The following is a 26578-nucleotide window of genomic DNA, read 5'->3' as shown; positions in this document are numbered from 1 at the left end:
TTTCCTTGGCACAATTCGGCTTGAGAGAAAAGGGCCAGAGACGAAAAGAGAGGGGAGACAAAGACCTTTCATTCCAAGTAATGAGTATTGGGCATTGTTAGCAGGTCAAAGTGGTGAGAGTCTCAAGTGGAATGTCATCATCATCATCATTCTCAGACAGTGTGGACGGGTAGTCGTTTGATCAAAGATCACCTCGTCATGGCCGCTGGGGAAAACGAGGAGGGCGACCCACTATGATTGCCGGTGTCAGTTTCTCTCTCTAGTCTTTCATACTTACAATTTTACACATACGTCGTAGTCTCTCTATTCTCTCTCCACCCTGTGACGTTATCCATCCCTCCCAATGCTGGCCAGACATCAAATTCGACCCTCATCGACCAGTTGAGGACACTTTATGTGGGGTCTTGATACCCCTAATGTCTCCCCCCCCAGCTTTCTCGATTCTTCTCGAGTCCTCGCTATCAGGGCTCACTGTTCAGTGGTCTCAATTCAAGCCAAGTAAATGTTCAAGAGCAGTCGTAACTCGGTAGGTACTAATAATTACACACCAATGGCTTCATCGCCATTTGCCGCCCGACCCAATCGAATTTTTCCCTCACTTTCCACCCTTTTCTATCCGTCCGATCGGCCCCTGATCTATTTTTCTCTCTCTTCTCTTGGTCTACGTCTTCCGATTCGCTTTACATTCCCGTTGATAATTCCCGTGTTCCTTGGTCCCCGTCCCTGGTCGTCCCGTGCTATTCGTGTGATCGCAAGGTTGCCGAATCGTCACTATGGTGACTATGGACTTCCGATTTGGCGTGATCCTCCAACAGATCGTCAGGGCCCTCGTCAAACTCAAGGTCAGGAACGTCGTCTACTGGAGGTCGACTGCGGTCGATCAGCACCATCACTAGCCCAGTGGTGCCCCCAATCAGATACAGTCCTGTTGCTGCCCAAGTAAGACTTAGGAACTGCGGCCCGTACTCCGCCGTCACTCCAGCCTCCTGGCCGTGGTAGTTGACAAGCTTGACGAACTGAAATGCAATCACCGTCGCAATGATGGACGAGATTCCAAGCATCGTGAAACTCAGCTGCGCGCGGGTCAGTATCATCCGTTCACAAAAAAACCCACACATCTCGCAACTGGGACGGGATGAATCATACCATCATGGACGAGACTTCCGTGACCGTCTGTCGCGGTCCGCGTCTGAGCGCCCACCACGCTCTTTCAAACAGCGCCAGTGCGGCCACCCCGGCGCCCAGACAATAGAAGATTCCCATACTGCGCGATGTCATTCGGAAAGCGTAGAAGTCGTCGGTGATCGCGCTGGGCCACCCAAGCTCTGCTGGGGAGGTCACATTCCCCGTGTCGGCCCGAATCGCGGCATCGGGGTCAAAGGAAAAGAATAACGTCCGATCGGAACAGTTGTTGAAATCCTTGTGGTTGACCCGCAGCTCTCCCTCGCAGTATGACATGACATGGACGGAGTAGAATCCGGCTAGCTCCGTGCTTTCGCTGATGTTTGATGTATAGATCTATCGTAGATGTTAGAGGGATGTCTTGACCACTCAAGCAACTTCGGCGTCGTGCTGACGATGGAAGCGAGGTCACTCACAGTCAAAATGGAAGTGTCAGGGAGTATATCCGTTTGGGTCCCCGCGAAGAGACATATCAGGGTCAGGATGAAGGCGATGAATGCCGACACGGTCGGCAACCAGTTTACTAGACGGCTCATGGTATAAAGATGTCGATTAACTTTCTGCGGTCAACAAACAGACGGTGAAAATCAAGTTTCATTGCAGCTGCATCAGCCCGGCAATGAGATCTCATGTATAGTGTTTGTGGCCTTGCCTGGAGGTTGTTCGAGCATTCCCTGGGATGGCCAGTCGACATCGGGAAATCAATACACGGACGCTATCGTCTTAAGCTTCACTTGATCCGGCACGTCTCAGTACTTATCAAATCGCACGATGTGACCGTGTTGACATGAGGATGAATCCAATTGGACCTGGGATATCGTCGGAATGCATCAGCCTGAACAGTCAGGCAGCGAATGCCGCCCGGTGGAAAGACGCCTCGACCGCCAGCTTGAAGAATGTGTGCGCCCACCGACGGCATTCTTGGCATTAATCCCCCAGGGCTCAACTTCTCATAGAGAGATTCTGTTGTCGCGGCCGAGGGTCAGCGAAATGGTGACCTCCTTGACATTCAATCTACCCGAAATCCATGAGCGCACTGGATCAAGGGTTACAAAGTTGAGTGAGTATTTGCGGAGTTCGGTCTCCGTGGATGTAACACTTGCAGACGAGATGGATGTAGTCGTCTTTGACTTATTTATGATAGCACTATGCACTTCCATGGTCCGTATCCGAGCGCAATGTTGCTTGTCTCGACCAGTGCGGGGAACCTACTGCGATGCCATCTGGGGGTCGTATTCGTGCCGCAGTGCTCGTATCTGGACGCTACCCCGGATTTGGCACGTGGCGCTCATTGGTGCTGACAAGAGAAGACTCATAGCCCAATATCATATTAGTCTCTAGGTCATACGATGATCGGAGTACAGCATGGAGTTACAGTCGAATGCAAATATTAGTCATACAAGACTTGGGTCTGAAATCGACCCAACGAAAGAACTTCTTTCGACTCAGTCTTCACCCAGTTCTTCTTGACTCTCGCCCTCACCCACTCGGTGGCCGGAATAGCCACCTCCTCATTTTGTTTTTGTTGCGAGTAATATCCCAATCGCCTGAGAAGTGGACTATCGATGGCACCAAGATTCATCTCATCCGACGGCCTTACAAAGTACAGCAGTCCCAAACGATCCAGCCCGACTTGATCCATCGGCGGAGACACAACACGATGGACCCCACTCTTCAGATAGCCGTTGGAGAGGAACTCCACAATATCAGCAATGTTGACGGCCGCATAACCTTCGGGAATCCTCAGCCACTGCCACTCGGCCTCCTTGGACCGTTTCACCTGCAACGCCGCCACCGGCTGCTGGAAGACAAACGTTAAGGTACCGAAATCCGTGTGACCCCGCGTGTAGATATGGTTGCACCTCTCATTCTCCTCCGCCGACCTCGCCCTCGACATCATATACCGCAGCGCGCTGTCGCAGTTTGCCTCGTAGCGATGGCCTCTGATCAACGCCTCCTCATCCGGCAGTTCCAAAACCAGCGCAAGAAGCCTGAGGATCTTGTGCGCCACGTTCTCATGGATGTGACGATGGACCTGCTCAATTTCGTCCCAGTGCCGTCGGATCACGGCCGGCTGGGAGCGCTGCGTCTGCGGGATGAACTTGAACAGGTTGTACATTTCCACCTTGTCTGGCTGGCCCGGGGCGAGCTCGACGCTTCCGAGCGGCCGGTAGCCATTGTAGTTGCCCTCTTCGAGCGGAGCGCGGTACTTCAGTCGCTCCTCGAATGGCAATGCGTAGAATTCTGCCCCAATGGCATACTGTCGGTCAATTTGGTCCTGGGTGAGGCCGAAGTTGGTGATGTAGAAGAAACCTGCGGCCCCCCCCCCCACTTCGGTCAGCTTGGTTTTTGTGCAATTGGGACCAACTTCTTCATGGTGGGATGCGAACGATCACTGACCCACGTCATGCGCAGCTTGCTTCAATTGTTCCACTAGTTGGGCTTTGCCTTCGGGAGTATCGAACCGGGAGAGATCAAGTGTGACGAGGTCTGCATAGTCGACTGGCTTGAGTGTCAGTGATCTCCATCAACGGATGGCCATCGGGTGAAGGACGTACGCGGTTGCGTTGTCTCCGGTGGATGGACGTAAGTGTGTAGCGGTTTGCTCGAGACATCGTCTTGCGGGGGATGATTTACAATTGGTGCTTGAATCGCCATGTCGTATCTGTGCGCGAGTGAAAATATATATGCAGTATGCTTTCTACCAGTGAAATAAGCAAGGTGCAAGCTTGATCCGGATTGATGTTGGCTTGGTAGGAAGTATACGTCTCGGTCCTACCCCGCTTGATATCGATTGACGTGCTAGTTGGGCCTGCTGACGGAATGAATCCGGACTGCAGCAAATCATGATTTGGCTTCTTGTGTCACATCACTACCTTATGCTTTATAACGATTGGCCGTTGAGTGCATCAATGGTCTGTCCTCTTGTGCAGGTACATCCGGTGGTTTCATATACTGTGATGCACTATTTTCAACGCAAGCCATCCGCGGATATCTGGAACAGGCCCAGGAGGTAATCACCCTCTACGCAGCTATGCGCATGTCTGTCTTGTGACAAGCGTATACTGGCGAACGGCGCAGATTCTATAAGAAGCTGCCGAAGCCTGAGATCCCTCTAATTCGCGCTATCGGACAGGACAAAGGTCCGAGGAGTGGACGGTGCACAAATGACCATTGACCTGCAACATGAAACGCCTTGCGCAGTTATGGAACAGCCCTCAGTACTTTTTGAGCAACGGCGCTTGGATAATGTCTCGGTTTACTTCGACTAGCTTACCTTCAACCAGCTCCACCAGCTCGAACTACACCGCATGATGCGGTAGAGGATAAAGCTAATTGCCGCAAGATGTAAATCGCAGCTGTTTCTTCCGATGGCTTTCACGGGCTTACTCCACGAAACAATGTCACGGCCATGCCGAGATTACGCCCGTTTGTTGATGTCCCTAGGGATTGCGAGGTCGAGAAGGCCCGGGATGATGGTTCCTTATTGCAACCGAAGCGGCTGCCGTCGTTACGGGGAACGCGCTGCGGACTTGCTGGTTTTGGTTCTGTCTTGCTTCGCATCATAGTGCCATGCTCGATGAGATCTATTGGAAGGTCATCGATCCAGGGTTTATGGCCCTTTTTCAACAGTCGAGGATCGGTTGGCGCTGCACGAGGCGGAGCGTACGAGCGCTGATGCGGTGATTGAGGATAAGATGCGGCAGGCAGGGAGGAACACTTGAGCTTCTGTTGACTTGGTTGGCCTAGGAGCGATTTAGCATTGAGCATTTCAGTTGATCCCCATGCGCATGGCTGAAGTGAAGGAGGTCGCGGAAGCTGGACTGAGCTTCGCTAGCAGCGGCAACTCGATAGACTAGTGGGCGCAGATAAACAGCATCATGTATGGAGAACTAAACACCCTACGAAACAAACCCATGGTCCAAACAAGCCACGGAACCGAGCGGTAATTATTGACAGAGGTGCATGCCTCTCTGGTTATCCTCGGACTGCTAGCAGGATGCCATGGCGAGTCAGGTAGTGTCTGATGACTGTTTAGAGCCAAGCACCACAGACTCAGACTTAGAATCTGCAGATAACTGGTCTAATCGCCCCAACTGCAAAATGTCTTTTGAGTGCTCGGGCATTGCAACCCATCCCATCCTTATATTCATAATTTACCCGGCAACGCGATGCAAATCATCACCTTTCATTTAGAAGAGTTCCAGCTAGCCTGACAACACGACCCACAAAAGACATTCAGTAGTACATGGCCAGACCATACTGCACAGCACCTAAACAACATGCGATTCCTGGCAAGCAGGAATAGCACACCTTACACCAACGCAACTGCAGCTACCCACAAAAACAACCCCCCCGGACTCTAATCGTTTCTCAAAAGGAGCGCGGAGAGTGACGTTTACTCTTCCATCCCCCTCTCCTACGGTTTAGTGCCTTCGTACATATAACTCTAGGCTCTCACTAGCAGATGCTGCCGCGTGATCATCAAGGTAGTGTGGTTCGATGATCGATAGGATCCAAAGATACAGATATATATCGCTAGGCCTGGTGTCGAGTCGATTTCGCTTTTGGGAGGGTGTCGGGGGGGGGGGGGGGGGGTGAGATTAGATGATGTATCGGAGCCGATACTTGAGGCTACGAGATTGCTGGGTTGGAGGGGATTCCTTCAAAGGGGCCCGCGGGCAGATTGACTGCCAGTCTATACTGTTTATGGATAATGGTTCTCGTCATAATGAGTCGTATGTACCAGGTACAGTATGAGTAGAAGCACAATCTGGTTCAGTCTACTCCGTTGGTTTGGTCTATACTTTTAGGAGGCTATGTATGGTTGTGACGGGTTTGAGGAATTCAGATCAAAGAAATGGTCTGGTTCAGCGGTTGAAACCAACCCTGTGCTTGGTTTCATATAGAATCGGGTGAAAGGGTTGCCTTCTTGGATGGAGGTGCTCAGAGATAAGAGGATTGTTGTAGCCGTAGCATACCTATTAAGCCGGACTACGTTGTACCATCTGCTCAGCTAGCAAAGCCTGAAATTATCATACATGGGTGTGTGAAACACCGGGTGACTCGATATTATCTACGGGCTGGATTGGTCTTGTAAGCACCCGGCCAAGGAGGCTACCGGCCAAGCCGTCAGCTTACCAATTTGACTGCATCCGGGACAGCTTGATCTATGCAAGGGCTTGGCCTCGTACTACGAAAGAACAAGAACAATGCCATTGCCGGGTCTTGGATTCACTACACAAGGCAACCGACCGAGTGACTAGTGTCGCCGGCCGAACTACCACCCTCCCCCAAGTACTCGGAAGTCATCGTGTGAGCGAGCCACTTCACTTCGCTACTCGGTGACAGTAATCATGCATGACTAAGGTAAGGGGTCCGCTCAGCTTGGGGGCGACAACTGTCTGAAAGAGTCCAACGCAGAGCGGGTACATCGGTTGCCGCGTTGGCATTCCTTCGACGGCCCAGCCCAGCGGCCTTCCAAGCATGCAGGGTCAAGGAGTGGCAAGGCATAAGCGGCGCCAGGATGATTCCACGCCAAGAACTCGGAAACAGACGGGGCGGCGAAAGTCAGTCCAGCCTGAGTGTCACCTCATCCATATCGGTGGCGGAAAACAAGCCGTGTGTTCTCTGGATGAGATGAGGCCAAGAAGGCTTGTGAGACGCCTTGGGTCAAGCTTTGCTTGGATGGCTGAGACAAGAACATCTGCCTGCGCACCGCGTGCTTCATCATCGATCCAGGACTGGAAAGCTGCGCTTTCGTCCCAGAAGTTGTACTCCGTAGCGACCAGAAGCTACGATCACGAGAGTAGACCGTGTCCGACCACCATCGGCTCCGCCGAATCTCACCCGGCTGCAGTCTCAGTTAATAATTGCGCAGCCTCGCTAATGCCGCCCACTCCCGGGTGATGAGTAGCCCCTAGATCCTTTCATTTGATGGGAATTGGATCAGGGGTTCAGAGCTCTGATGCAGCCTTGCCTCCAGCTAATGCCAACTACAGAGCGCGTGGCCAACAGGCTGCACTAGGGCCGGCCGGGTAACTCTTTCTAGATGCATACGCAGGATGACGCTCGTCGATGACCCAGAAAGCTCGGGGTGGAGCTGGAAGAAGCAGTTCGATAACTAGGCGATCCGTGATTTCGATCAGCACTTAATTTCATAAGAGAGTCCCTGTCAGCATTCAAGGTGCTAAGGTAGGGCCGGATGAAAAGGGCCTTGTAGCCACGAGGTGGAATCAACGGTTGTCATTGGACCCAGCCATGGCGGGCGTCGTATTTCGGGAGTGAGAGACAGCCCCTGGGAGGACCTGGACCATTCATCCATCACTCTTGAATTGAAGGTCGGTAAAAATCCAGCCAGAGCAACTCTATGTGCGCCGTCATCAATGATGATGACCGGACAGGATCGGAGAGTCTCGGATTTCCGACTCGTTTGGGGCTTGCTGTACGAGGTCGAGGACCTGTCTGATGTATACCTAAGCCCGTACACCGTGGCACAATGCACGCAAGGGATAGGTCTATGATAGGAGGGAGCACCGACGTAGTGCCATGTGGTGGTCGGGCCAGTGTCTCCATCCGTGGATACAACCAAGAGCCATGAAACCGAATGGAGCCCTGAATCAGACAATGAATAAGACGGGAGGGGTGGACAGCCCCCAGATAGGCACGAGGGCACGAGGGCAACAAGGAGATGGGGGTCTCTGGGGGGAGTGGAAGAGGGAGGGGGATGCTGGTGGTAACGACTGGGGAAGGCGTTGGCGGGAACGTGCTGGCACGACGAGACACGACTGGCTGGTGGACAAACAACTGGACGTGCCAAGAAATGCCAAAACAACCTGATCGAGACTGCATGCATATAGCCCTGCTGGAGCCATGTACTGAATAACTGTTTTAACTGAATATACTGGACAATTTTAACTTCAACCACGACTTTTCAGCCCGTGTCAAGGTATCCATGCACTCGTGTCCCTTTTGATCATGGCCGCTTGGGAGGTGACTGTCTGCCAATGTCAGGTGGTTGAGGAGGTGAAGAAAGGATTTGAACATTCCATAAGCTGCCTCTTCAAGCTGTACTCCGGCCGGCAGTCATCATCATGAACATCATCTTGTAACTTGTAACACATTGATGATGATCCAAGCGGAGCCCTCATTGCGGCCGGTCCGTACTCTCCTCAGTCTCCTCCTCCTCACCACGCAGTGCGCACGCTCTCTCTTTCCCGTCTGGGGAACAAGGGACCACAATTGAAGCGGAGCCAAATTAGACTGGCGTGTTAAGTGTCACAGCAACATGATGATTAGGATTCTTAGATCCAGATCCAATCGATCCCTTTCGTACTGTTATCATCCCCGGAGGTACAGGAAAAAAATAGGCGGATGATGCCACCAGCTGGCGAGGCACTGCACCAGCTCGTGGGGGACGGTTCGGGGTAGCCTGGTTTGATTGGTCCGAGGTAAACCCGGGCCGGGATATTCTAGAAGGCGGTCAATGTCGATCGAAAGCGATTCTGCCGCCACGTGCGCCGTTCATTGGCCGGCGGCGGAAGTTTTCCTAGTCGGAAGCGCCCCTCTCGATCCACGGTGCTGCCCGCCCGCCTTACCAAGTGACTTCCGCCACCATTGATTTGGCATTAGGTACTGTAGTGCTGTGCATTAGAGAGAATTAATCTAGTCATGACTTCGGGGATAACTGTAAATGAGAAGGCAACACAAGGCGGACAACTCAGGTTTTTTGACAATTTCCATCAATGTGCCTAAATTATGTTATCACATCATTCTAAAATCTATGGGTCACAGTGTGAGGGTGCAATGCAGGTGGGAGGAAGGCAGCCCGGGAACGGCAGTAACTCTTGTGTGAGGTACTCCGTACTGTATAGTGGAACTGGAACGTTCACCCGCTCCGGGCTGTCCGGACGAAAAGCCGCGATGAAAGACCGAGGGAAGATATTAACTACCCAGTAAGTTAGTTAGGTATTACCTACTGAATAGGCGCTCAACTGGGTCTAGAGCCTAGCCACTGCGGGTTGGCAAGAAGTCCGCCTCCCAGCATCCCGAGTCTTTCTTTCCCAGTCGAACCTGCAGTGCGGTGGAACCCTTCTTTTCGATCCCCACTCCGCCTAAAACTAATTCTTACTCTTCTCCACCCGCCGCCACTACGTTGGATCTCGCTCTACCTAACCAAAATGCGAGAATTCACCCAGTAGAAATCCAGTACCCAGAATTTTCCTCCTTCCCCCCCCCGCCAAGTCGACCCATCCATGAACCACCTCCAAGACCGGCCTTTGGCTTATCACGTCCCACCATTTGCACATGTGCCTGGGGCGTGACGGTGGGCTGTTGCTGGTCCGCCCAGCCCAGAGATTTTCGGAATATAAGATTGACGGCTGGCCGCTGTCCAACAACTTGGCCTGCATCGTGTGTGACGCCCCATCACGGTCAACTCGCCCGTTCCTCTCTCTTCTCCTCTCTAGGAGACACTTCCAAGAGCGCCTCTTCGTCTTGTCAAAGTCTTGTTGCGACAGCCAAGTCGATTGTCATCTCATACACCGTCCGACAAGATGGCTACCCTCGGTGCTCAGGCCCCTCATGGCCCTGACATGACCGGCACCCATAATCCCCTCGAGGATATGGATCTTCACGAAAAGGGTGCTTTCGATCGCCTCATCCGCCCCGATGATAGCTATACCCCCGATGGCACCTACTGGGCTGATTTGCCCCTGGTCAGGCGAGTCAAATTCGTTGGCTCCTACGATGCCCAGGAATCCAAGCGTGAGCTCAAGGGAATCTGGGCCATGATCAAGGAGGATCCTCTTTCACCTGTCTCTTATTACTTCCGGAATATGGTCCTGCCTGGTGCCGGTCTGGGTCTTGAAGGGTAAGTCATCACATAAGCAGCCTCGACAATGTCACTAGTGTTGCTCACATTGCCTCTGCAATCTTCCAGTTACGTGCTCTTTTCTATCGGCAACATCAAGCCTCTCTTTCAGAACTCTTTCAAGTCTTGCTGGAAAGAATACGACACCTGCGACAAGCAATGGATTTACGCCATCGACTACCTGGAGATTGTCGGTATCATTGTCGGTCAGATCTTGGTTGGTGTTCTTGGTGACTGGTATGTTTTCCATTTTCTTCCGCAGCATGAGGAATGAATTTTTCGCTGACCCTCGGACTTCAGGGTTGGTCGTCGCTGGGGTTTGATTCAGGATGCCACGATCATGTTGCTCGGTCTGGTCATGCTCGTCGCAGCCTGGGGTGTTACCGAAAATGGCTGGGTTATCTGCTATGCCTGGTCCCTGTTCGTCTATGGTATTGGCGTCGGTGGTGAATACCCCATGACTGCCACTAGCGGTATGGAGAACGCCGTCGGCTCTGGAAAAGTCTCGACCAAAGAGGATCGTCTCCACCGTGGTCGTAAGGTTACCAGCGCTTTCCTGATGCAGGGTTGGGGTCAGTTCTTCAACCAGGCAATTCTGATCATCTTGCTGTTGATTTTCCACCATGGGAGTGGTAACCCTCCCTACTCAGCCGTCGCTGCGCAGTGGACCTACCGCATTTCCTTCGCCATTCCCGCCGTCGGAACTTTGTGGCTTGTTTACTACCGTGCCTACCACATGAAAGCCGCCAGTAAGCAGCTCGACGCCGCTAAGAAGAAGGCCTCGGTTACTGGATATGATATCAACTCTCTGAAGCTCACCCTGAAGTACTTCGGCCCTCGTCTCTTGGCCACCACCGGTGGCTGGTTCTGCAACGATGTCTTCTTTTACGGTAACAAGCTTTTCAGCTCCGAGTTCATCTCCGTTCTGAGCCCTGGCACCAAGTCTATCATGCCTACCTGGCTGTGGAGTTTGTGCAATGTGGGTGTCTCCTTGGCCGGCTACTATTGTGCTTCCTTCTTCGTGGACAACAAGCTCTACGGTCGCAAGTGGATGCAGATCGTCGGCTTCTTGATGTGCTTTATCATGTTCATCATCCCCGCCTTCCACTATGACTACTACACCCAGCCGGAGCACATCCATGCGTTCCAGGCTATGTACTTCTTGAGCTCTTTCTTCAACCAGTTTGGCCCCAACTCCATCACTTTCCTGGTTGCCGCTGAGGTGTTCCCTACTCCCATCCGTGCCTCAGCTCACGGTATCTCTGCCGCTTGCGGTAAACTCGGTGCGCTGCTCGCTTCGGTGCTGTACAACTACATCGGCACCCAGACCAAGTTCTATTTCGTGCCTTGGTGGGGTTTGGCCGGTATGGTCCTGACCTGGCTCTTCCTTCCGGATACCACTGGCCTTGACCTGAAGGAGCAGGAACGTCGCTGGCAGTACATCCGCGAAGGTCGTGAGCAGGATTACCACGGTCCTGCTATTCACTCGAAGCACCTGTCTGTCTGGGAACGTCTGCGTGGCGTTGGCAAGAACTACAATGCCGAACTTGATTACAAGCAGAAGGTTGAGGAGTTCCGTGCTGAATGGGAATCGGCCATGGCTCGCAAGATGGATGAGACTACCAAGGATGAGGATTATCTGCAGGACACCGATGAGTCTCTTCTGGAAGGCCACGTCCACTCCTATTTCCACCGCACGAGCCCCATGTTCCGCGGAATGGAAGAGAAGCCAGCCACGAGAACGGATAACTTTGCTCTTCCTCCTGCCGCGCAGGATGACTCGGAAGAGTCCTTCAATGAGAAGTCTCATTAGGCTACGTCGATTGAATGATTTCCTATTCTAGCACCTTGAAAAGAACATATGCGTGATTCATTAATGGCATGTGGCATACCTCATTTCGCGTTGGTGATGCCTTACTCTCTTCTATCCTTCTGCTGCTGTTTCGCAATTTGTGGTTTTTCGAGCGAGTGGTTTTGCTTTGTTTTTGCTTGGCTGTGGCTATACACCTCCTCCAATACCCAGGTACATACCTACATTTAGTATATAGAAGTGCTTAATACTGCATCATTCCCACGGCTGGGAAATTATACATATTTTTTCATCTCGACTTGACTTCCCACCTTTCTTTTCCCATGGATCTTACTTTAGCACCGTGTAACATCTCTTGTCTCCACATTTCTACCCCAGACTCGACACGTTGCAATTCCATGGGGAAGCGAGTTACATCGACAATCGTGCCCACGGCGTCTCTCACCCCCCCGAGGTCGTCATTGCCCGGACCTTTTCTTTCCTGTGTGCCGTTTGCGGTCGGCAGGATTCTGCCGGACAGACAAGCGGAATTTTCATCCCGCTGTGATACGGTCAACGATAAAAGAAGGCGGTAACCCATCACTCTTTGTGAGGGCCATGTTTAGGCGACGGTTGTTATCAGTAATGGATAAATCCTGCCAACGAGATTCCTCTCCACTCCACTAGCTCGATTATCTCCTGCAAGATTATCTGATATTTTGGGGGCGGGGGAGCGTCGTCGCCTCTTGTGTGCTCCGAGGTGGTCTCGTTTCTAAGAGAAGCCAAGGTACGACTGCATTGTTAAGGATAAGCATCATCTCGGATCATTATCGATATACAGTAACTTGTGGGTTCTCTCATTCTGTTTGTCCCTGCCATCCTACATGGTTTCCAATGGTGTGTGGTATAACCAAGGCTAATTAAACCTCTTTCCTCAAGTTTCAGCCAGTGGTCCCTCACTCCGTGAAGCGGCGTGGTCAAACTACAACCTCCTAGCTCTTCTCGCCGGATAAATACCCATCCCAGTCTAGATTCCCAGATCCATCGACTACTCTTTCTCAATCAGATAACTCAACACCTCAACTCTCGAGTAATCGATCTACCAACAAACCAAATAACCCCTTCCGCAGCAGTACCTAATAAATACTATGCCCCTCTTTGCCTTCGGCTCCAACGGATCCGGCCAGCTAGGCCTCGGCCACGAGGAGGACGTCTCGATCCCGACGCGATGTGTGTTTCAGGCAGACGCTTCCCGCAAGCAGGACGCGGAGCCACAGGGTGCGGAGGTGGTGAGGATCGTGGCCGGTGGGAATCATACTCTGGTGTTGGACGCTAGGGGGAGGGTGTTTGCGGCGGGGTTGAATGGGGATGGGCGGTTGGGTTTGAGCTTAGGTCCGGGTACTGGGGATGAGGTGGGGGACAAAGGGGAGGCGGAGGGGGAGGGGGAAGAGGAAGTGGTGAGGAGTTTCAGGAGGGTGGTTGTTCATGCGGGTGATGATGATGCTGCTACTGGCTGTGGGGATGGGGCGCGGGTTCATGACACTTTCACAGGGGTGGCGGCTACGTGGGAGGCGACAATTCTGGTGGGTTCTTCGTCCACGACAGAAGCAGCGAAGAGGCAGGATCAAGTGTTTGTGTTAGGGACGGGAATGAAAGGGGAATTGGGCTTGGGGAAGGACTGTCTGCGCGCTCGCCGCGGCGGCGTGGCGATTCCGGACTTCCCACCTCCGGACTCCCAGGTTGTGGGTGTTGCGAGTGGCATGGCCCACATGGTGGTGGTGCTTGCAGACGGAAGTGTTTGGGGTTGGGGAGCGGCGAGGAAGGGCCAGTTGGGCGAGGCCAATATCCCCGATAAGGTGGTGTGGACTCCCCGGAGGATCCAGGGCTTAGGGTTCCGCGCGACGGGGGCGGCGTGTGGGCGGGAGTTTACGGTGGTCATGGGGGATCGTGCCAAGGGGGAGTTCGTCGTGCTGGGGTCTGCGGATGATAAGTGGGGGATTCAATCGGGGGCGTCTGCGTCTGCGCTCAGGGAGAGGGTACTACGCGCCGGAGGGTATCGGACCATCGAGGTTAGCTGGCATGGAATCTATGTACATCTTAATGCTGGGGAGGTGGTGGCTTGGGGCAGGAATGACCGCGGACAGCTTCCGCCAGCGCCTGGCTTGGGTAAAGTCAGGGACTTGGCGGTGGGCAGCGAGCATCTTCTTGCTCGGCTGGATGATTACTCGGTGGTAGCTTGTGGTTGGGGCGAGCATGGTAACTGTGGCCCTGATACCGATGCGCAGGGCAATGTCAAGGACGAGTCCACGCGGATTCCCCTGCCTGAGGGTGAGTCCGAGATCGTGGGAGTTGGCGCTGGTTGCGCGACAAGCTGGATTATCACTTCTTGAGGGAGTGATGCTCTGTTCACGCGAGAGTGTGTGGCTCACGGGATGGCAACCGGTGTGGCTGTCTTAGGGTGATAGGACGGCTATGCTCGATTGCTCAATCGAACAGACCAAGCCCATGGAGCTGACGGCGTTAGTTCCCTTCGTCGTTGTCAAGGGGAAGGAGGCTCGAAATACCTGTGAAATGGGCTGGGTAGGCGGAATGCCCGTCTCATCCTCCTGGCCCAGTTCGGCAGCCTCGGATTCCTCATTCGGTACCCGCGGCCCCAGACTTGCGGTGAAAGTGTCCTTGTGGTTGCGTCAGTAACACGAATTCAAAATCGACCAGGTAGTTCTGGGAGTCGTACATCATCACCTGTTGCATCCCAGCCCAGCTTGTCTTCGGCCTGCGCCTCCTCCTCCTCCTCCTCCTCCTCATTCGGCACATCCCACTGCCTGTCGTCATCTGCAGGCACAAAGAGACTATCAAATTCGGCCGGCGATTGAGGTCTCCGGGACTCTGTGTCGGTTTGCGTTTGTGAAGCCCGCGCGGACGTCCCCGTCAGAGGGCGGAGAGACCGACTCCGCCGCACCGGCGGCGGTGGCATCCGGCTCGCATCGGTTGCGGTTGTCCGCTGCTGATTCACTTGCACGGGAGCAGGTGTCTGTCTAGCTGACAATTGGGGTGCGGCGGCTCGAGACGAGCTCACACCATCATCCTCAACTGCTGCACCTCTCGTCATCACGGTAAATTCGGAGCTCACGCCCTCGAGCCCGTATGCAAACTGCAGCGGGCGACATGGGGTGGTGTATCGGGCGGTAAGTCTGGCGTGGACAAGATCAGCATGCGCAAGGACAGCCTTGAAGTCCCTTAAGTTGATCGCGATGTGAAGATTGTCCTCGGCCAGATAATACTCAAAGTCCCGTTTGTCGATGGCTACCGAGGTGTGCACCGGTTGCCGCAGGATCTCTGGATAGGGGAGAGGACGTGAGCATAGACATCAATGAGTAGTAGATCAGGAGATGACCTCTACCTTTTCCCTCGACAATCTTGGTAGTGAAGCTAGTAAAGACGGTCTTGCCGTGCTCCGAGTAAATGTCCAGCTGTTCGGCAGACGGGACGAAGTGATCTGTGACTTCTTTCAGAAACCTGGGCTCAATGCTCCATTCGTTCGTCGCTCTAGACCGGTCGAATGTTGCATGTTGCACCAGAACAGGTTCGTATGAGAGTCTGTACAGTTTGATGACACCTGAGTCCCCGTCAGTATCACAGTGCGAGGAATCAAATATGCGTGCGACGCAGGATTCATTACCCAGTCCACAGATCAGCCTGATGATGAGACGGCACTCTGTCTCATCGGGATCGTCCTGCAGCTCGACCTCACAGCGCTCGACCGATGTGTCCTTGTTGCGCCCGCTTACCCTTCCTTTGAAGACGGAGACAAGCGCCTGCTTCGCTGTTAGCTGCTGCACGACATCTATGGCGGCTGAGATTCGAATCCGGCAAACACCCACTTTGATCAAGATCTGGCAGCAGAACTTGTGAGTCTCGACCCCTGGAGACAGATGGTTTCTGTTCACCCCGAATGAGTAAGATTCGAAGAACTTGTCGGCGTCAAACGCGAAAGCGGCGTAGGCTGTCTTGGTGACGTTCAGAACGCTCAAACGAAGCTGGAGTCGTTCGTCAGGTACTTTTGTCATTTGTCTAGCTTTAGCAACATACGAGATCAAATTGGGCTTCAAATGATACACTATCGCCGAATCTGCCCAGACACATCAGAGCATCGTGTAATTGGTATATCGCCTCGGGGGAGAGGGAGAACGATAGCGACGCCATAGACGTGCCCCACTGGAGATGTAAAGCAAGTCTGATTGTCCTGATGCTAGATCCCTATCCTTTCTTTGTCACCTTTAAGGTCTCTGAGCAAGCAGCTAATCAGAGTGCCACGTATACTTGTTGGTATCTCTTTTGGATTCTCTGTTACGAACCAGCGGCACGTCGACCGCGAACATGGTGGGAGATTACATAAGCAGATACTCTCAGCTGAGGCCGTGGCGTCCTACTGTAGTTGTTGCCTGCAGCAAGGAAACCTTGACAAAGTACATTTGCCACAGGAGTTTTCGAAACTAAACTAACTACCTTTAGCAAGATTTTAGACGCAGGTAGCAACCCCCTCTGGCTGGATTGCGGTGCATCTGACCGTGTCGAGAGCGCCGTGTCGCGATAATGAGTTTCGTCTTGGCCGATGACGTCCTCTGTATGATCCTGGATATCCTGGGCGACGAGCGAGACCACCACAGCTTGTTTCAATGCGCGCTTTCGTCGAGACATCTTGCAGCTCACTCGATACCTGTGCTATATAAGTACTTCTAAACCTCTCTCACATTGGGACTTTGTCCTTCCTCACAGCAGTGTTGGTATTGATGGTCATCCTGCAGAGTGTGTCATGCATCACCCGTACGGGGCGGGGGAACCGAGGATGAGCAATTCTTCAACCCTCTCAAACGGCCTCCATTCAATGCATCTCTGAAGCGCATGGTAGATCCTGCAGTCCATAAGTGGGCTCTATTGTGGCGTTCCCTTGCTCTGTCCTCTCTGGGTCACACCTACCTGCCTTATTGCAGTTATCTCCGCTATCTAGATCTGGATGATCTCGGGGATCTGCTAAAAGATCCGAAGTTTAGTGGGCAGATACGAGAGTAAGCATGCACCATCATCTATGAGCTAGAAGTGCGCCCGAATCCGATATTGACTGGCGGATCTAAGGGACTTCTTTTCGTCAGAACTCTTGGACACTGTTTCTTCCGACTATGAGGCCAAAGGGAACAAGCGGCTGCGTTCGTCAGCCAAGGGCCCTGACCCCAGCGCCGATTTGGTCAAGCTCAGGATTGGTTCCGGTTGGTCTGACTCTTCGTGATCCTAAGCAAATGGCATCGCCGCGGGCTCTTCCTTGCACCCTCGGTGGTGTCATTCGGACTACTGAAGTTTAGAGCTAACACCGAAAAGCTATCGTCAAGAAGGCTACTTCTATACGAGGGATGTCACTCCATGGTAAGCTGACTCAATTGTGTCCTCAACCCATTGCATGTGCATCTTCAACTTATGTCTTCTGCTTATCATGCTCCAATAGTCCCTCCGGAAACGTTATCTGAATGGGTTGCAGGGTTGCCCTTGCTACAATCATTGACAGTATGGTCCGGCGCAGCTCTAAGTCAACACACCGGTGCCCAGCTTCGCGAGAATTGTCCGAAGTTCAAGCAGCTCACGATCTATTCTTGGTATGATTCGACTGCTTGTGCAGACTCGATGCATGCCAGACTGACGAGGGTGCAGGAGAGACCGTCCACCCATCACCGCAGAAGCAGAATCTGAAGAGTTTCTCAAAGAGCTAAGCCCAGATACATTAGAATGCTTCGACCTAATCAGCCTGAGTCAATTGGGACCTCGCTCGGTCGCGGCTCTGGGTTCACAATTGCAATCGTTATCAGAACTCAAGTTAACGAGTCTAACGATCAAAGCCATCGCTGAACTGCCTTCTTTAAAGCCACTTCCATCATTGAGAGCTCTGGCTTTAGTGGATTCGGTCCCAAGCCCGCGGAATGAGAGCTTTTATGCAATCGTCTCGCAAGTCGCCGAGTGGATCGGCAATTGTAGGTCTTTGCGGCAGCTGGACTTGCGGAGATTTGTCGACGACCCCTTCCTGTTGTCGCAGACGTTGTCCAAGGAAGGACTCACATTGACTAATCTTTCCTTAGCCAAGTATGATATGTCTGGCAGCGATGCCTTCCATGAAGCCCTTGGCCGCCAGCAGAGTTTGCGCAGTCTCTGTCTGAGCGGTGACCCCTCTTTTGTCCCCGAGGACATCGAGATACTTGTACAAGCATTAGGTCAGCTGCATGAGCTACGTGACTTGGATCTCAAGGACATCTCGGATGGCTTTGCCCAAGAGCATGTCATAACGTTGACCGCATCGCTCCCGCATCTCGAATGCCTATGGATCAGCGGTGATTTCTTCGACGATACCGTATTACAGGCCTTCTATCACCTCAGGGAGCTTCGAGCCCTTGTAATCCCCGCCTTCAGTAAATTTACAGCCGATGGGATTTTTGACTTCATCTCACATCTGGGCCCGGGCAACACGGGCTTCAGCCTCTCGATCCTGAATGCGGTCGATAGCACTCTCACTGAAGAGGCTCAACTCCTAATCAGTGAAACCCTCAAGGCGAGCGTAGATGGATCATTCGATTATGGAATTGTACCATGTAAGCATCATTGGTACTTTGCTTGGGTCAGATAGTGCTAACACACGGCAGTGGATGATAGTGACTCGAGTGTGCCCGAGGATGGGGTTTATTGGTGATGTTGGTAGCTTCAGTCGTGTTATTGGAGCAGAAAATGTAGTCTTTTACCGACTAAACTTAGGGTAGCATCATGTCATAAAAGGAACATTGAATAGATCTCAAATTGGGAAAAAAAAATTGTATCTGTAAATGTATCAATTTGGTGGATAGTGTCGAAGTGACAGGTTAGTCTGTCCTGTCCTGTCCGATCCCGTCCCGATGTTCGCTTACCGCAAAAGGCAACGAAACCACTTTACTTGACCTTTGACGGGATTGGCGGGTTGCGCGTCGTAACCGCGTTCCGCACGCGTTTGGCTTCCTCCGCCTCCGCGCCTTCTGGAGCAACAGCAGCATCACTGGCACCCACCACGCAGCCCCCCTTCTTCAAACCCACTATTTTTTGAAACCCTCCATTGCAGTCACGAGGTCTTATTTCGGGTTGAACATTAGGGAATCAACAGCCATTTGATGGACTCTGCGTCTTCATAAGTGAAATTCAAGGACAGTCGGGGGCCTCGCCATGTCTGCTGCCCGTGCCAAGTTGGCCGAGCTGCGCGCTCTCCGAGCCGCCGGAAAGAAACGCCTGTCCACCTATGAGGTGGAGGAACAGGGCGACGTCTACGAAGAGGTCGACGACGAAGGCTACAAGAAGATTATCCGCAACCGACTCGACCAGGACGACTTCGTGGTCGACGACAACGGTGAGGGCTACGCGGACGACGGTCGCGAGGTCTGGAACGAGCGCGGCGGCGCCGACTACGACAGCGAGAGCGAGGACGATGAGTTACCCGCCCGGAGCAAGGCAGCCAAGCGCAAACGGGAGGAAGAGAAGCAGAGGAAGGAGAAAATCACCAACGGGATCTCGAAATACTTTAACAGCGGGGCTGTGCCGTCTGCGCCGAAGCCTAAGGTGAGACTTTTCTTGCTTGTTCATTCTTTGCGCGGACGAGTGGCTTGGAACGGAGTTTTGCTGACCTTTCCGGGGTTGGGGTGGTTCTAGCCAGTAGCCACCGCAGAGGATGATGCGTTCATGGCCGACCTCCTTGGAGAGGTCGATACCAATGTCGTTCCACAGCGCCTACCGACCCGAAACATTGTCAAGTCCGAGACTCGACGCAAAGTCCGCATCCTTTCCCCTCCGCTGTCGGATCTAACGCGAAAGAATGTTCGGATTAAGAGGGATGAAAATAGCGACCCAGTATCCCCAGTCAAGGACCAGGCGGAGAGCATTCTCGACGAGGACGATGATGGCCCGCTTCCCAGCATGGATGAGGACTTCCCCATGAGTGACCCGATGCCTTCGTCGCCTATTAGCAAGGCCATCGAGAGAAAGACAACGACTGTACCAGTGAAGGTGGAAGAGTCCGATGAGGACGACACCGATTTGATGGAGGTGGCACAAGCTACCGGGCAGAACGAAGCCAAGGCAGCAAGTATCAACATGACAGGCAGCCGACCTGTGCCGAAGCTCAAGAAGGAGTCGTATCCCTCAATCGCCAGCTCTTCCCCTGCCAAGGCTCTCCCGGAGGTCGATGCGTCTTGGAACGACGTTCGAAGCAAGCTGAACGTTCTCAGCAGCCCCGCCCAATCCGAAATGCGCACCTTCGGCAAGCTACGTCCACAGGACGTGGTTGAGGAGGATGGAAGCTTCCGCATGTTCTGGATGGATTTCACCGAGGTAAATGGGAGTCTTTGCTTGTTTGGAAAGGTCAAGAACCGACAGACGGGCTCTTACGCCAGTGCATTCGTCAAAGTCGACAACATTCTCCGGAAACTCTACTTCCTCCCTCGAGAAACCCGTCACAAGCATGGACGTGAGACCGACGAAGAGGTGGATATGGAAGACGTCTATCGCGAAGTAGACGAGATGATGTCGAGGTTAAAGGTGGGCATGCACAAAATCAAACCGTGCACGCGCAAATATGCATTCGAGGTACCCGGGATTCCCAAGGAAACGGAGTATCTGAAGCTTCTCTACCCTTATGATAAGCCCGGGTTGCCCATGGACACCAAGGGGGAGACATTCTCCCATGTCTTCGGTACCAACACGGCTTTGTTCGAACAGTTTGTGCTCTGGAAGAACATTATGGGTCCTTGTTGGCTCAGGATCGAGGAAGCTGATTTCTCTGCTGTCAACAACGCCTCTTGGTGCAAATTTGAATGTCAAGTATCAAAGCCGGCACTCATCTCCCCAGTGCCCGATTCGGAAAATCTGGACGCACCTCCTCTTACCTTGATGAGTCTGTCCTTCCGGACGCAACTTAACGTCAAAGAGAACAAGCAGGAGATCTTGGTGGCGAGCGCCAGAGTGTACGAGAATGTCTCTCTCACGGACACTACACCTCCGGAGAAACTGCCTTGCAAGACTTTCACGGTCATGCGACCAGTAGGCACATCTTATCCCATGCACTTCGAAGCCGAAACTCGGAACCAACGAGGTACTTTCATGCTAGAAAGAAGTGAGCAGTTCCTGCTCAGTAAATTCCTGGCTCTTTTCGAAAAGATGGATCCCGATGTCCTCATGGGGCACCAGCTTCAGGAGGTTGACCTCAGCATCCTACTCAGTCGACTCAAGGAGAAGAAAACGCCCGGATGGCATCGTCTGGGGCGACTGAAGCGTGGAGACTGGCCTAAAAACTTCAACCGGGGAGGAGGATTCTTTGCTGAGCGGCATCTGATCGCAGGACGATTGATGTGCGACGTGGCTAATGACATGGGCAAGGTAGGTTACCACGATCTGACTGCGTAAGGGTTGGTGCTGATCGTTGAGTAGTCTCTGATGATGAAATGTCAATCTTGGAGCTTGACGGAGATGTGTGAGCTCTACTTAGGACAGGGCAACACGCGGCAAGAACTTGACACCGAAGCAGCTTTGAAATCTTGGGCCGGGACCAAAGATGGTCTCATGAATTTTGTGAATCACTGTGACGCGGACACCTATTTCATCGCTGCCCTTGTCTTGAAACTGCAGATGTTGCCTCTGACCAAGGTGCTTACCAATATCGCGGGTAACTCCTGGGCAAGGACACTCAGTGGTACTCGCGCCGAGCGGAATGAATATATTTTGCTCCACGAATTCCACCGCAACAAGTACATCTGTCCCGATAAGTACTCTTCCAGGCTACAAAAAGCGGAAGAGAAACTTCAGGAAGGTGACGAAGATGACTCGGCGGACAAGAAGAAGAAGGACAAGTACAAGGGTGGTCTCGTCTTTGAGCCCGAGAAGGGCCTCTACGACCGCTTTGTCCTGGTCATGGACTTCAACAGTCTGTACCCTAGTATCATCCAGGAATACAACATCTGCTTCACAACAGTGGAACGGACGGCAACCGTGAGTATCTTATAATGGTTCTCGAAAATGCAAACATCCACTGATAGTTATTTAGGCTGAGAACGACAAGGAAGAAAAAGTGCCCGAGGTTCCATCGTCCGAGCAAGAGCAGGGTATCCTGCCTCGTCTCATCGCAACCTTGGTTGGTCGTCGACGTGAGGTGAAGAAGTTGATGAAAGACAAACGCGCGACGCCTGAGCAGCTAGCTTTGTGGGATACCAAGCAACTGGCCTTCAAGCTGACGGCCAACTCCATGTACGGCTGTCTGGGTTATACGCAAAGTCGCTTTTATGCTCGTCCCTTGGCCATGCTTACCACGTTCAAAGGACGTGAAATTCTCAGAAGCACCAAGGAGCTCGCAGAGTCGAAGCAGCTTCGAGTCATTTATGGTGATACTGACTCCGTCATGATTAACACGAATATGGACACTATCAGTGATGCCATCAAGGTCGGTGAGGACTTCAAAAAGTCTGTCAATGAGCGTTACCGACTTTTGGAGATTGACATCGATAACATCTTCCGTCGTCTCCTGCTGCATGCCAAGAAGAAGTACGCTGCCGTCAATATCACAGAAGTAGATGGCAAGTACATCGACAAGCTGGAAGTCAAGGGTCTTGACATGAAGAGGCGTGAGTACTGCTCGCTGTCGAAGGAGGTTTCTCAGAAACTGTTGAATGAGGTTCTCTCGGGCGAGGATCAAGAACTCGTTCTCAATCGCATACACGACTACCTGCGCGAGCTTGCAAGCAAGATGCGAGAATTCACTGTCCCGGTGCAAAAATACGTTATTTACACGGTATGCTCCATCAGCTTGAGAAAAAAAAAGAGATTAGGACCATAGCATGCTGACGCGCTTCTCAGAAACTCTCCAAGCGACCCGAAGAATATCCCAACAAAGAGACGATGCCCCCAGTACAGGTTGCTTTGCGTGAGCTTGCGCGAGGAAAGACGGTTCGTCCCAATGACGTTATCTCGTACATTGTGACTAGTGGGGACTCGGAGACTGCATCCCTGCCGCCAGCCAAGCGTTCATATACGCTGCAAGATGTGATGAAGCCTGACTCGGAGCTCAAGCCCGACATCGAGTTCTACCTGCTGAAACAGATATTCCCCCCGATCGAGCGTCTTTGTGCTCCCATCCCTGGCACTGATGCTGTTCGGCTGGCGGAGTGCTTGGGTCTCGATGTGCGCAAGTACCAAATCAATACATCTAGTGCAAGTAATCAGCAAAACGCCGACATCTTCCCGCTGGAGTCGCAAATCCCCGATTCTGTCCGATTCGAGAGTGCAGCACGGCTCACTCTCACCTGTCGGTCCTGCAAAGAGAAAACGGTATTCGAAGGTTTGGTCGGGTCTACGCATATGTGCACCGCCAATGGTGTGATTTGTCCCAACCAAGCCTGCCGAAAAACTTTCTCGGTTTTGACTATTGTTGCGCAACTGGAAACGCAAATCCGGGCGCAGACGTCCAAGTACTACGAGGGCTGGCTCATCTGCGACGATTCAGCCTGCGGTAACCGCACCCGTCAGATCAGCGTGTACGGACACCGCTGTCTTGGCCCACGCGGCCATGCTGAGGGCTGTCTTGGTCGCATGTCTTATGAGTACACTGAGAAGCAGATGTACAACCAGTTGCTTTACTTTGCCGGACTGTGGGATGTGGAGAAGGCCCGGCGCGCGGCTGAGAAAGATGGCAGTGGAGAGAAGAAAGACAGTGTAGCCGCGTTGGTGGAATTCAACCGTACCCGATTCGCAACCATCAAGGGGGTCGTGGACGCATATTTGAGGAAATGCGGACGACAATGGGTCGAGATGGATAGTCTGTTCCGTTTTATGCTGCCATGATGGGGGGGGGTTCCAATAGATCTTTCACATTTGTACATATCAGCAACATTTTTCTATTATGTGGAAAGCGGGCATTACCATCGTTGGAACGACGGCATGAAGTGGGTAGGCATGGATTCAATCATTCATCTATAGGTTTTCATTCCTCGTAATGCGAAGTGAGTAACGTGTATAGGTACATTAACTTACACCGTGTGTAGTGAGAGATTCGCTTGGGGCAGTGATTTTTTTTTATCTTATCACTAAAAGCCGGGCCCCGCACCTCTCCGGTCCCCAAACGGTGACTCCCGCCATCCATTTTGACCCGTCCGGTAGTGGGTAAACATCTGCACCGTCACCAGACCTTCCTGTCGTTCGGGATAACTTGATCTCGATCTGAGATACTCGCCTGTCATCATGTCGGTCAAGAAAGTCCTGGTCATTGCGGGGTCGGACAGCTCCGGGGGCGCGTACGTCAAATCATTACCGCTTCCCCTCCACTGCCTGGTGAACTAATGCAATGCCTTTTGACACCAGGGGTCTAGAAGCTGATCAGAGAGTTCTGGCTGCTCATGGCGTCTACGCACTGACCGCAGCCACCGGTCTCACTGCCCAAAACACACTGGGCGTGCAAGATATCTTCATTGTTCCTGCTGAGTTTGTCAAGAAGCAGATCAATGCTGGCCTTGAAGATGTCGGTGCAGATGTTGTCAAATTGGGTTCGTTGCTCTGGACTCCTCTCCTCACCGTTTGCGTCCGGCCCGATCTCTTTCAAGATCTCGCAACTGCTGCTAGGTCGTCTATGAGCTGACTTGCGAAAGGAATGCTCTCCTCTGCGGAGACCATTGAGGCTATTGCGGAAGCTCTGGTCACGCATCAAATTCCTACGGTGGTGCTAGACCCGGTACTTGTCTCCAATTCTTCCACCATGCAGTAGATGAGTCAGGGTCTGATATTCCGATTCCAGGTTATGGTGTCAACAAGTGGATCGCAATTGCTCCCCGAAGCCGCCGTACAGGTCTTGCGATCTAAGTTGCTACCCCTGACCACTATTCTTACCCCGAACATCCCGGAGGCTCTGCTACTTCTGAAGGACTCCGGAGTCAATGCCTCCGAGCCGACTGACCTCCCTGGGATGGTACAGCTCGCTAGACAGATCTGTTACTTGGGCTCAAAAGGCGTCCTGCTCAAGGGCGGTCATCTGCCCCTCACCCGAGATCACAAAATTCCGCAGAATCAAGACGATGCGTGCATCGTCGTCGATGTTCTATATGACGGTGAGGAGGTCACGCTGTTCGAGACCGACTTCCTTATCTCAAAGAACACGCATGGCACGGGCTGTTCCCTTGCCTCGGCTATCGCAGCCAACTTGGCTCTCGGCCAGAGTATGAAGCGGGCGGTCCGGAGCGCTGTTCGGTTCGTCGAGGCAGGTATCAAGACCAGCTTTGACATTGGGAAGGGCAGTGGGCCGATCAACCACTTCCATTCGTTGCATAGCCTGCCGTTTGCTCCGTAAGTCAACTTTGTTCGTTCCTGGCGCGGGAATTGGGGCATGTGGAGTTGACGAGTTACACAGTGGTCGCTTCATCGAGTATGCTCTGGATCGTCCCGACGTGGAGGGGGTCTGGAGTAAGTTTACACAGCATGAGTTCGTCCGGCAGCTGGGCGATGGTACACTGCCGGTGGAGAGGTTCAAAGCATACCTTGTCCAAGACTATCTTTACTTGGTATGGCAGATGGGGTCTTTTGTCCTTAATCATGTCCAGTGCTGACGAGCCGGACCAGATTCAATTTGCGCGGAGCAATGCTCTTGCTGCGTACAAGGCAGGGAGCATGGAATCTATTGCCGCGGTATGTCTCAGCACCACCCGCGCTCCCGTGCTCAAGGGGCCGGGAAGGGGGGGATTTTATCAGCTGGTTGAGAAGCAATGTGATACTGACCAGTCCACGCGAACAGTCAGCACAAATCGTCCTACATATCCAGCGCGAAACAGCGTTACACTTGGATTACTGTGCCTCCTTCGGGTTGACCAAAGAGGAGATGGAGAAGACTCCGGAGACTATCGGTGCGTGTTCCGTTCGCAAACCTCTTTCCCACTTGCTCGGGGTAGTTAAACAACATCTAATATTACCAAACGGGCAGCGTGCACGGCATACAGCCGGTATATTCTCGATGTCGGCCAGTCAGAAGACTGGCTTGCGCTACAGATGGCTCTTGCGCCTTGCTTAATCGGTTACGGGGCTATCGCGCAGCGACTCTACTCAGACAAAGAGTCGGTGCGGGAGGGCAACCGCTACTGGAAGTGGGTTGAGAATTACGTCGCTGACGACTACACCGAGGCAGTGCGTCTGGGATCCGGTAAGCAAGAACTATTCGTCCCTGCAGGAGGCGAAAGATGGGGGTGGGGACCTGTGCTGGCTAACACTGACAATTCTAGAATTGCTTGAAAAGCATATGCGAGACGTCTCGCCCAGTCGGATGGAGGAATTGATTAAGATTTTCGTGCGGGCGACGGAGTTGGAGATCAGATTCTGGGACATGGGTCTGGGTGGTGGCGAATCTTGATAGCCATTGTTTGGTTTCTGGCACGGGTGAAGGGTGTGTTGTATGAGTACTGCCAGTAGAAAGTACATGGATATTTTGAATCCAGATGGTACAGTAGGTATACGAACGAGATTGAATGCAGCTATACGGAGATGCAATTGCTATTTATTGAGATTCATTGTCTAGAGAAAAAGTACAAGAAGATACAGAAAAATACCAACAAAGAGGGCTTGTTTCACAGATAAAAATTGAATAGATTGCAAGTCACTAAAAGACTCTAAAAGTACTCGGAGGGAGCGTTGGAACCAATGGGGCGGCACCCAGCCAC

General features: G+C 52.7%; 8 protein-coding genes across 8 annotated transcripts; 4 read left to right on the top strand and 4 right to left on the bottom strand.

Annotated features, from left to right (window-relative positions):
- Nucleotides 1–680: 680 nt before the first annotated feature.
- On the bottom strand, nucleotides 681–1718 carry BP01DRAFT_372300 (SUR7/PalI family protein; the record flags this gene model as incomplete). The annotated part of the gene is made up of 4 exons (XM_025576721.1): nucleotides 681–737; nucleotides 861–1073; nucleotides 1147–1518; nucleotides 1599–1718. 4 exons carry the CDS (start codon nucleotides 1716–1718, stop codon nucleotides 681–683), a joined length of 762 nt encoding a protein of 253 aa, XP_025433517.1.
- Nucleotides 1719–2547: 829 nt separating this feature from the next.
- On the bottom strand, nucleotides 2548–3934 carry BP01DRAFT_217989 (putative oxidoreductase, 2OG-Fe(II) oxygenase family). The gene is made up of 3 exons (XM_025571124.1): nucleotides 3741–3934; nucleotides 3583–3684; nucleotides 2548–3495 (listed from the first exon to the last, which is right to left on the bottom strand). Exons 1-3 carry the CDS (start codon nucleotides 3838–3840, stop codon nucleotides 2573–2575), a joined length of 1125 nt encoding a protein of 374 aa, XP_025433516.1. The 5' UTR covers nucleotides 3841–3934; the 3' UTR covers nucleotides 2548–2572.
- A 2274-nt stretch (nucleotides 3935–6208) lies between these two features.
- Nucleotides 6209–7232, top strand: BP01DRAFT_217976 (uncharacterized protein). The gene is made up of 2 exons (XM_025571123.1): nucleotides 6209–6552; nucleotides 6607–7232. Exons 1-2 carry the CDS (start codon nucleotides 6544–6546, stop codon nucleotides 7090–7092), a joined length of 495 nt encoding a protein of 164 aa, XP_025433515.1. The 5' UTR covers nucleotides 6209–6543; the 3' UTR covers nucleotides 7093–7232.
- On the bottom strand, nucleotides 7233–8372 carry BP01DRAFT_217971 (uncharacterized protein). Its single transcript, XM_025571122.1, has one exon. It carries the CDS (start codon nucleotides 8036–8038, stop codon nucleotides 7373–7375), a length of 666 nt encoding a protein of 221 aa, XP_025433514.1. The 5' UTR covers nucleotides 8039–8372; the 3' UTR covers nucleotides 7233–7372.
- A 998-nt stretch (nucleotides 8373–9370) lies between these two features.
- On the top strand, nucleotides 9371–12162 carry BP01DRAFT_354728 (putative MFS phosphate transporter). Its single transcript, XM_025574509.1, has 3 exons — nucleotides 9371–10054; nucleotides 10124–10291; nucleotides 10355–12162. Exons 1-3 carry the CDS (start codon nucleotides 9738–9740, stop codon nucleotides 11865–11867), a joined length of 1998 nt encoding a protein of 665 aa, XP_025433513.1. The 5' UTR covers nucleotides 9371–9737; the 3' UTR covers nucleotides 11868–12162.
- Nucleotides 12163–13729: 1567 nt separating this feature from the next.
- BP01DRAFT_291398 (putative DNA repair protein rad9) lies at nucleotides 13730–16046 on the bottom strand (the record flags this gene model as incomplete). Its single annotated transcript, XM_025571650.1, has 8 exons — nucleotides 13730–13862; nucleotides 13887–14245; nucleotides 14312–14518; nucleotides 14578–15179; nucleotides 15244–15459; nucleotides 15523–15658; nucleotides 15725–15880; nucleotides 15933–16046. 8 exons carry the CDS (start codon nucleotides 16044–16046, stop codon nucleotides 13730–13732), a joined length of 1923 nt encoding a protein of 640 aa, XP_025433512.1.
- Nucleotides 16047–16324: 278 nt separating this feature from the next.
- BP01DRAFT_390059 (uncharacterized protein) lies at nucleotides 16325–18679 on the top strand. Its single transcript, XM_025577966.1, has 7 exons — nucleotides 16325–16573; nucleotides 16649–16909; nucleotides 16977–17107; nucleotides 17217–17261; nucleotides 17341–17488; nucleotides 17544–18472; nucleotides 18524–18679. The coding sequence occupies exons 1-7, from the start codon at nucleotides 16437–16439 to the stop codon at nucleotides 18568–18570; spliced, it is 1698 nt and encodes a 565-aa protein (XP_025433511.1). The 5' UTR covers nucleotides 16325–16436; the 3' UTR covers nucleotides 18571–18679.
- A 235-nt stretch (nucleotides 18680–18914) lies between these two features.
- Nucleotides 18915–26368, top strand: BP01DRAFT_414396 (DNA-directed DNA polymerase alpha catalytic subunit POL1). Its single transcript, XM_025579055.1, has 14 exons — nucleotides 18915–19460; nucleotides 19551–21272; nucleotides 21324–21881; nucleotides 21937–22677; nucleotides 22743–23605; nucleotides 24107–24175; nucleotides 24243–24424; nucleotides 24527–24609; nucleotides 24673–25217; nucleotides 25282–25432; nucleotides 25491–25556; nucleotides 25663–25771; nucleotides 25849–26064; nucleotides 26144–26368. The coding sequence occupies exons 1-14, from the start codon at nucleotides 19071–19073 to the stop codon at nucleotides 26269–26271; spliced, it is 5823 nt and encodes a 1940-aa protein (XP_025433510.1). The 5' UTR covers nucleotides 18915–19070; the 3' UTR covers nucleotides 26272–26368.
- Nucleotides 26369–26578: the final 210 nt, after the last annotated feature.

Source organism: Aspergillus saccharolyticus, assembly GCF_003184585.1.
Source record: "Aspergillus saccharolyticus JOP 1030-1 unplaced genomic scaffold BP01scaffold_7, whole genome shotgun sequence".
NCBI lineage: Eukaryota > Fungi > Ascomycota > Eurotiomycetes > Eurotiales > Aspergillaceae > Aspergillus > Aspergillus saccharolyticus.
This window is presented reverse-complemented; position numbering and strand designations above follow the sequence as displayed.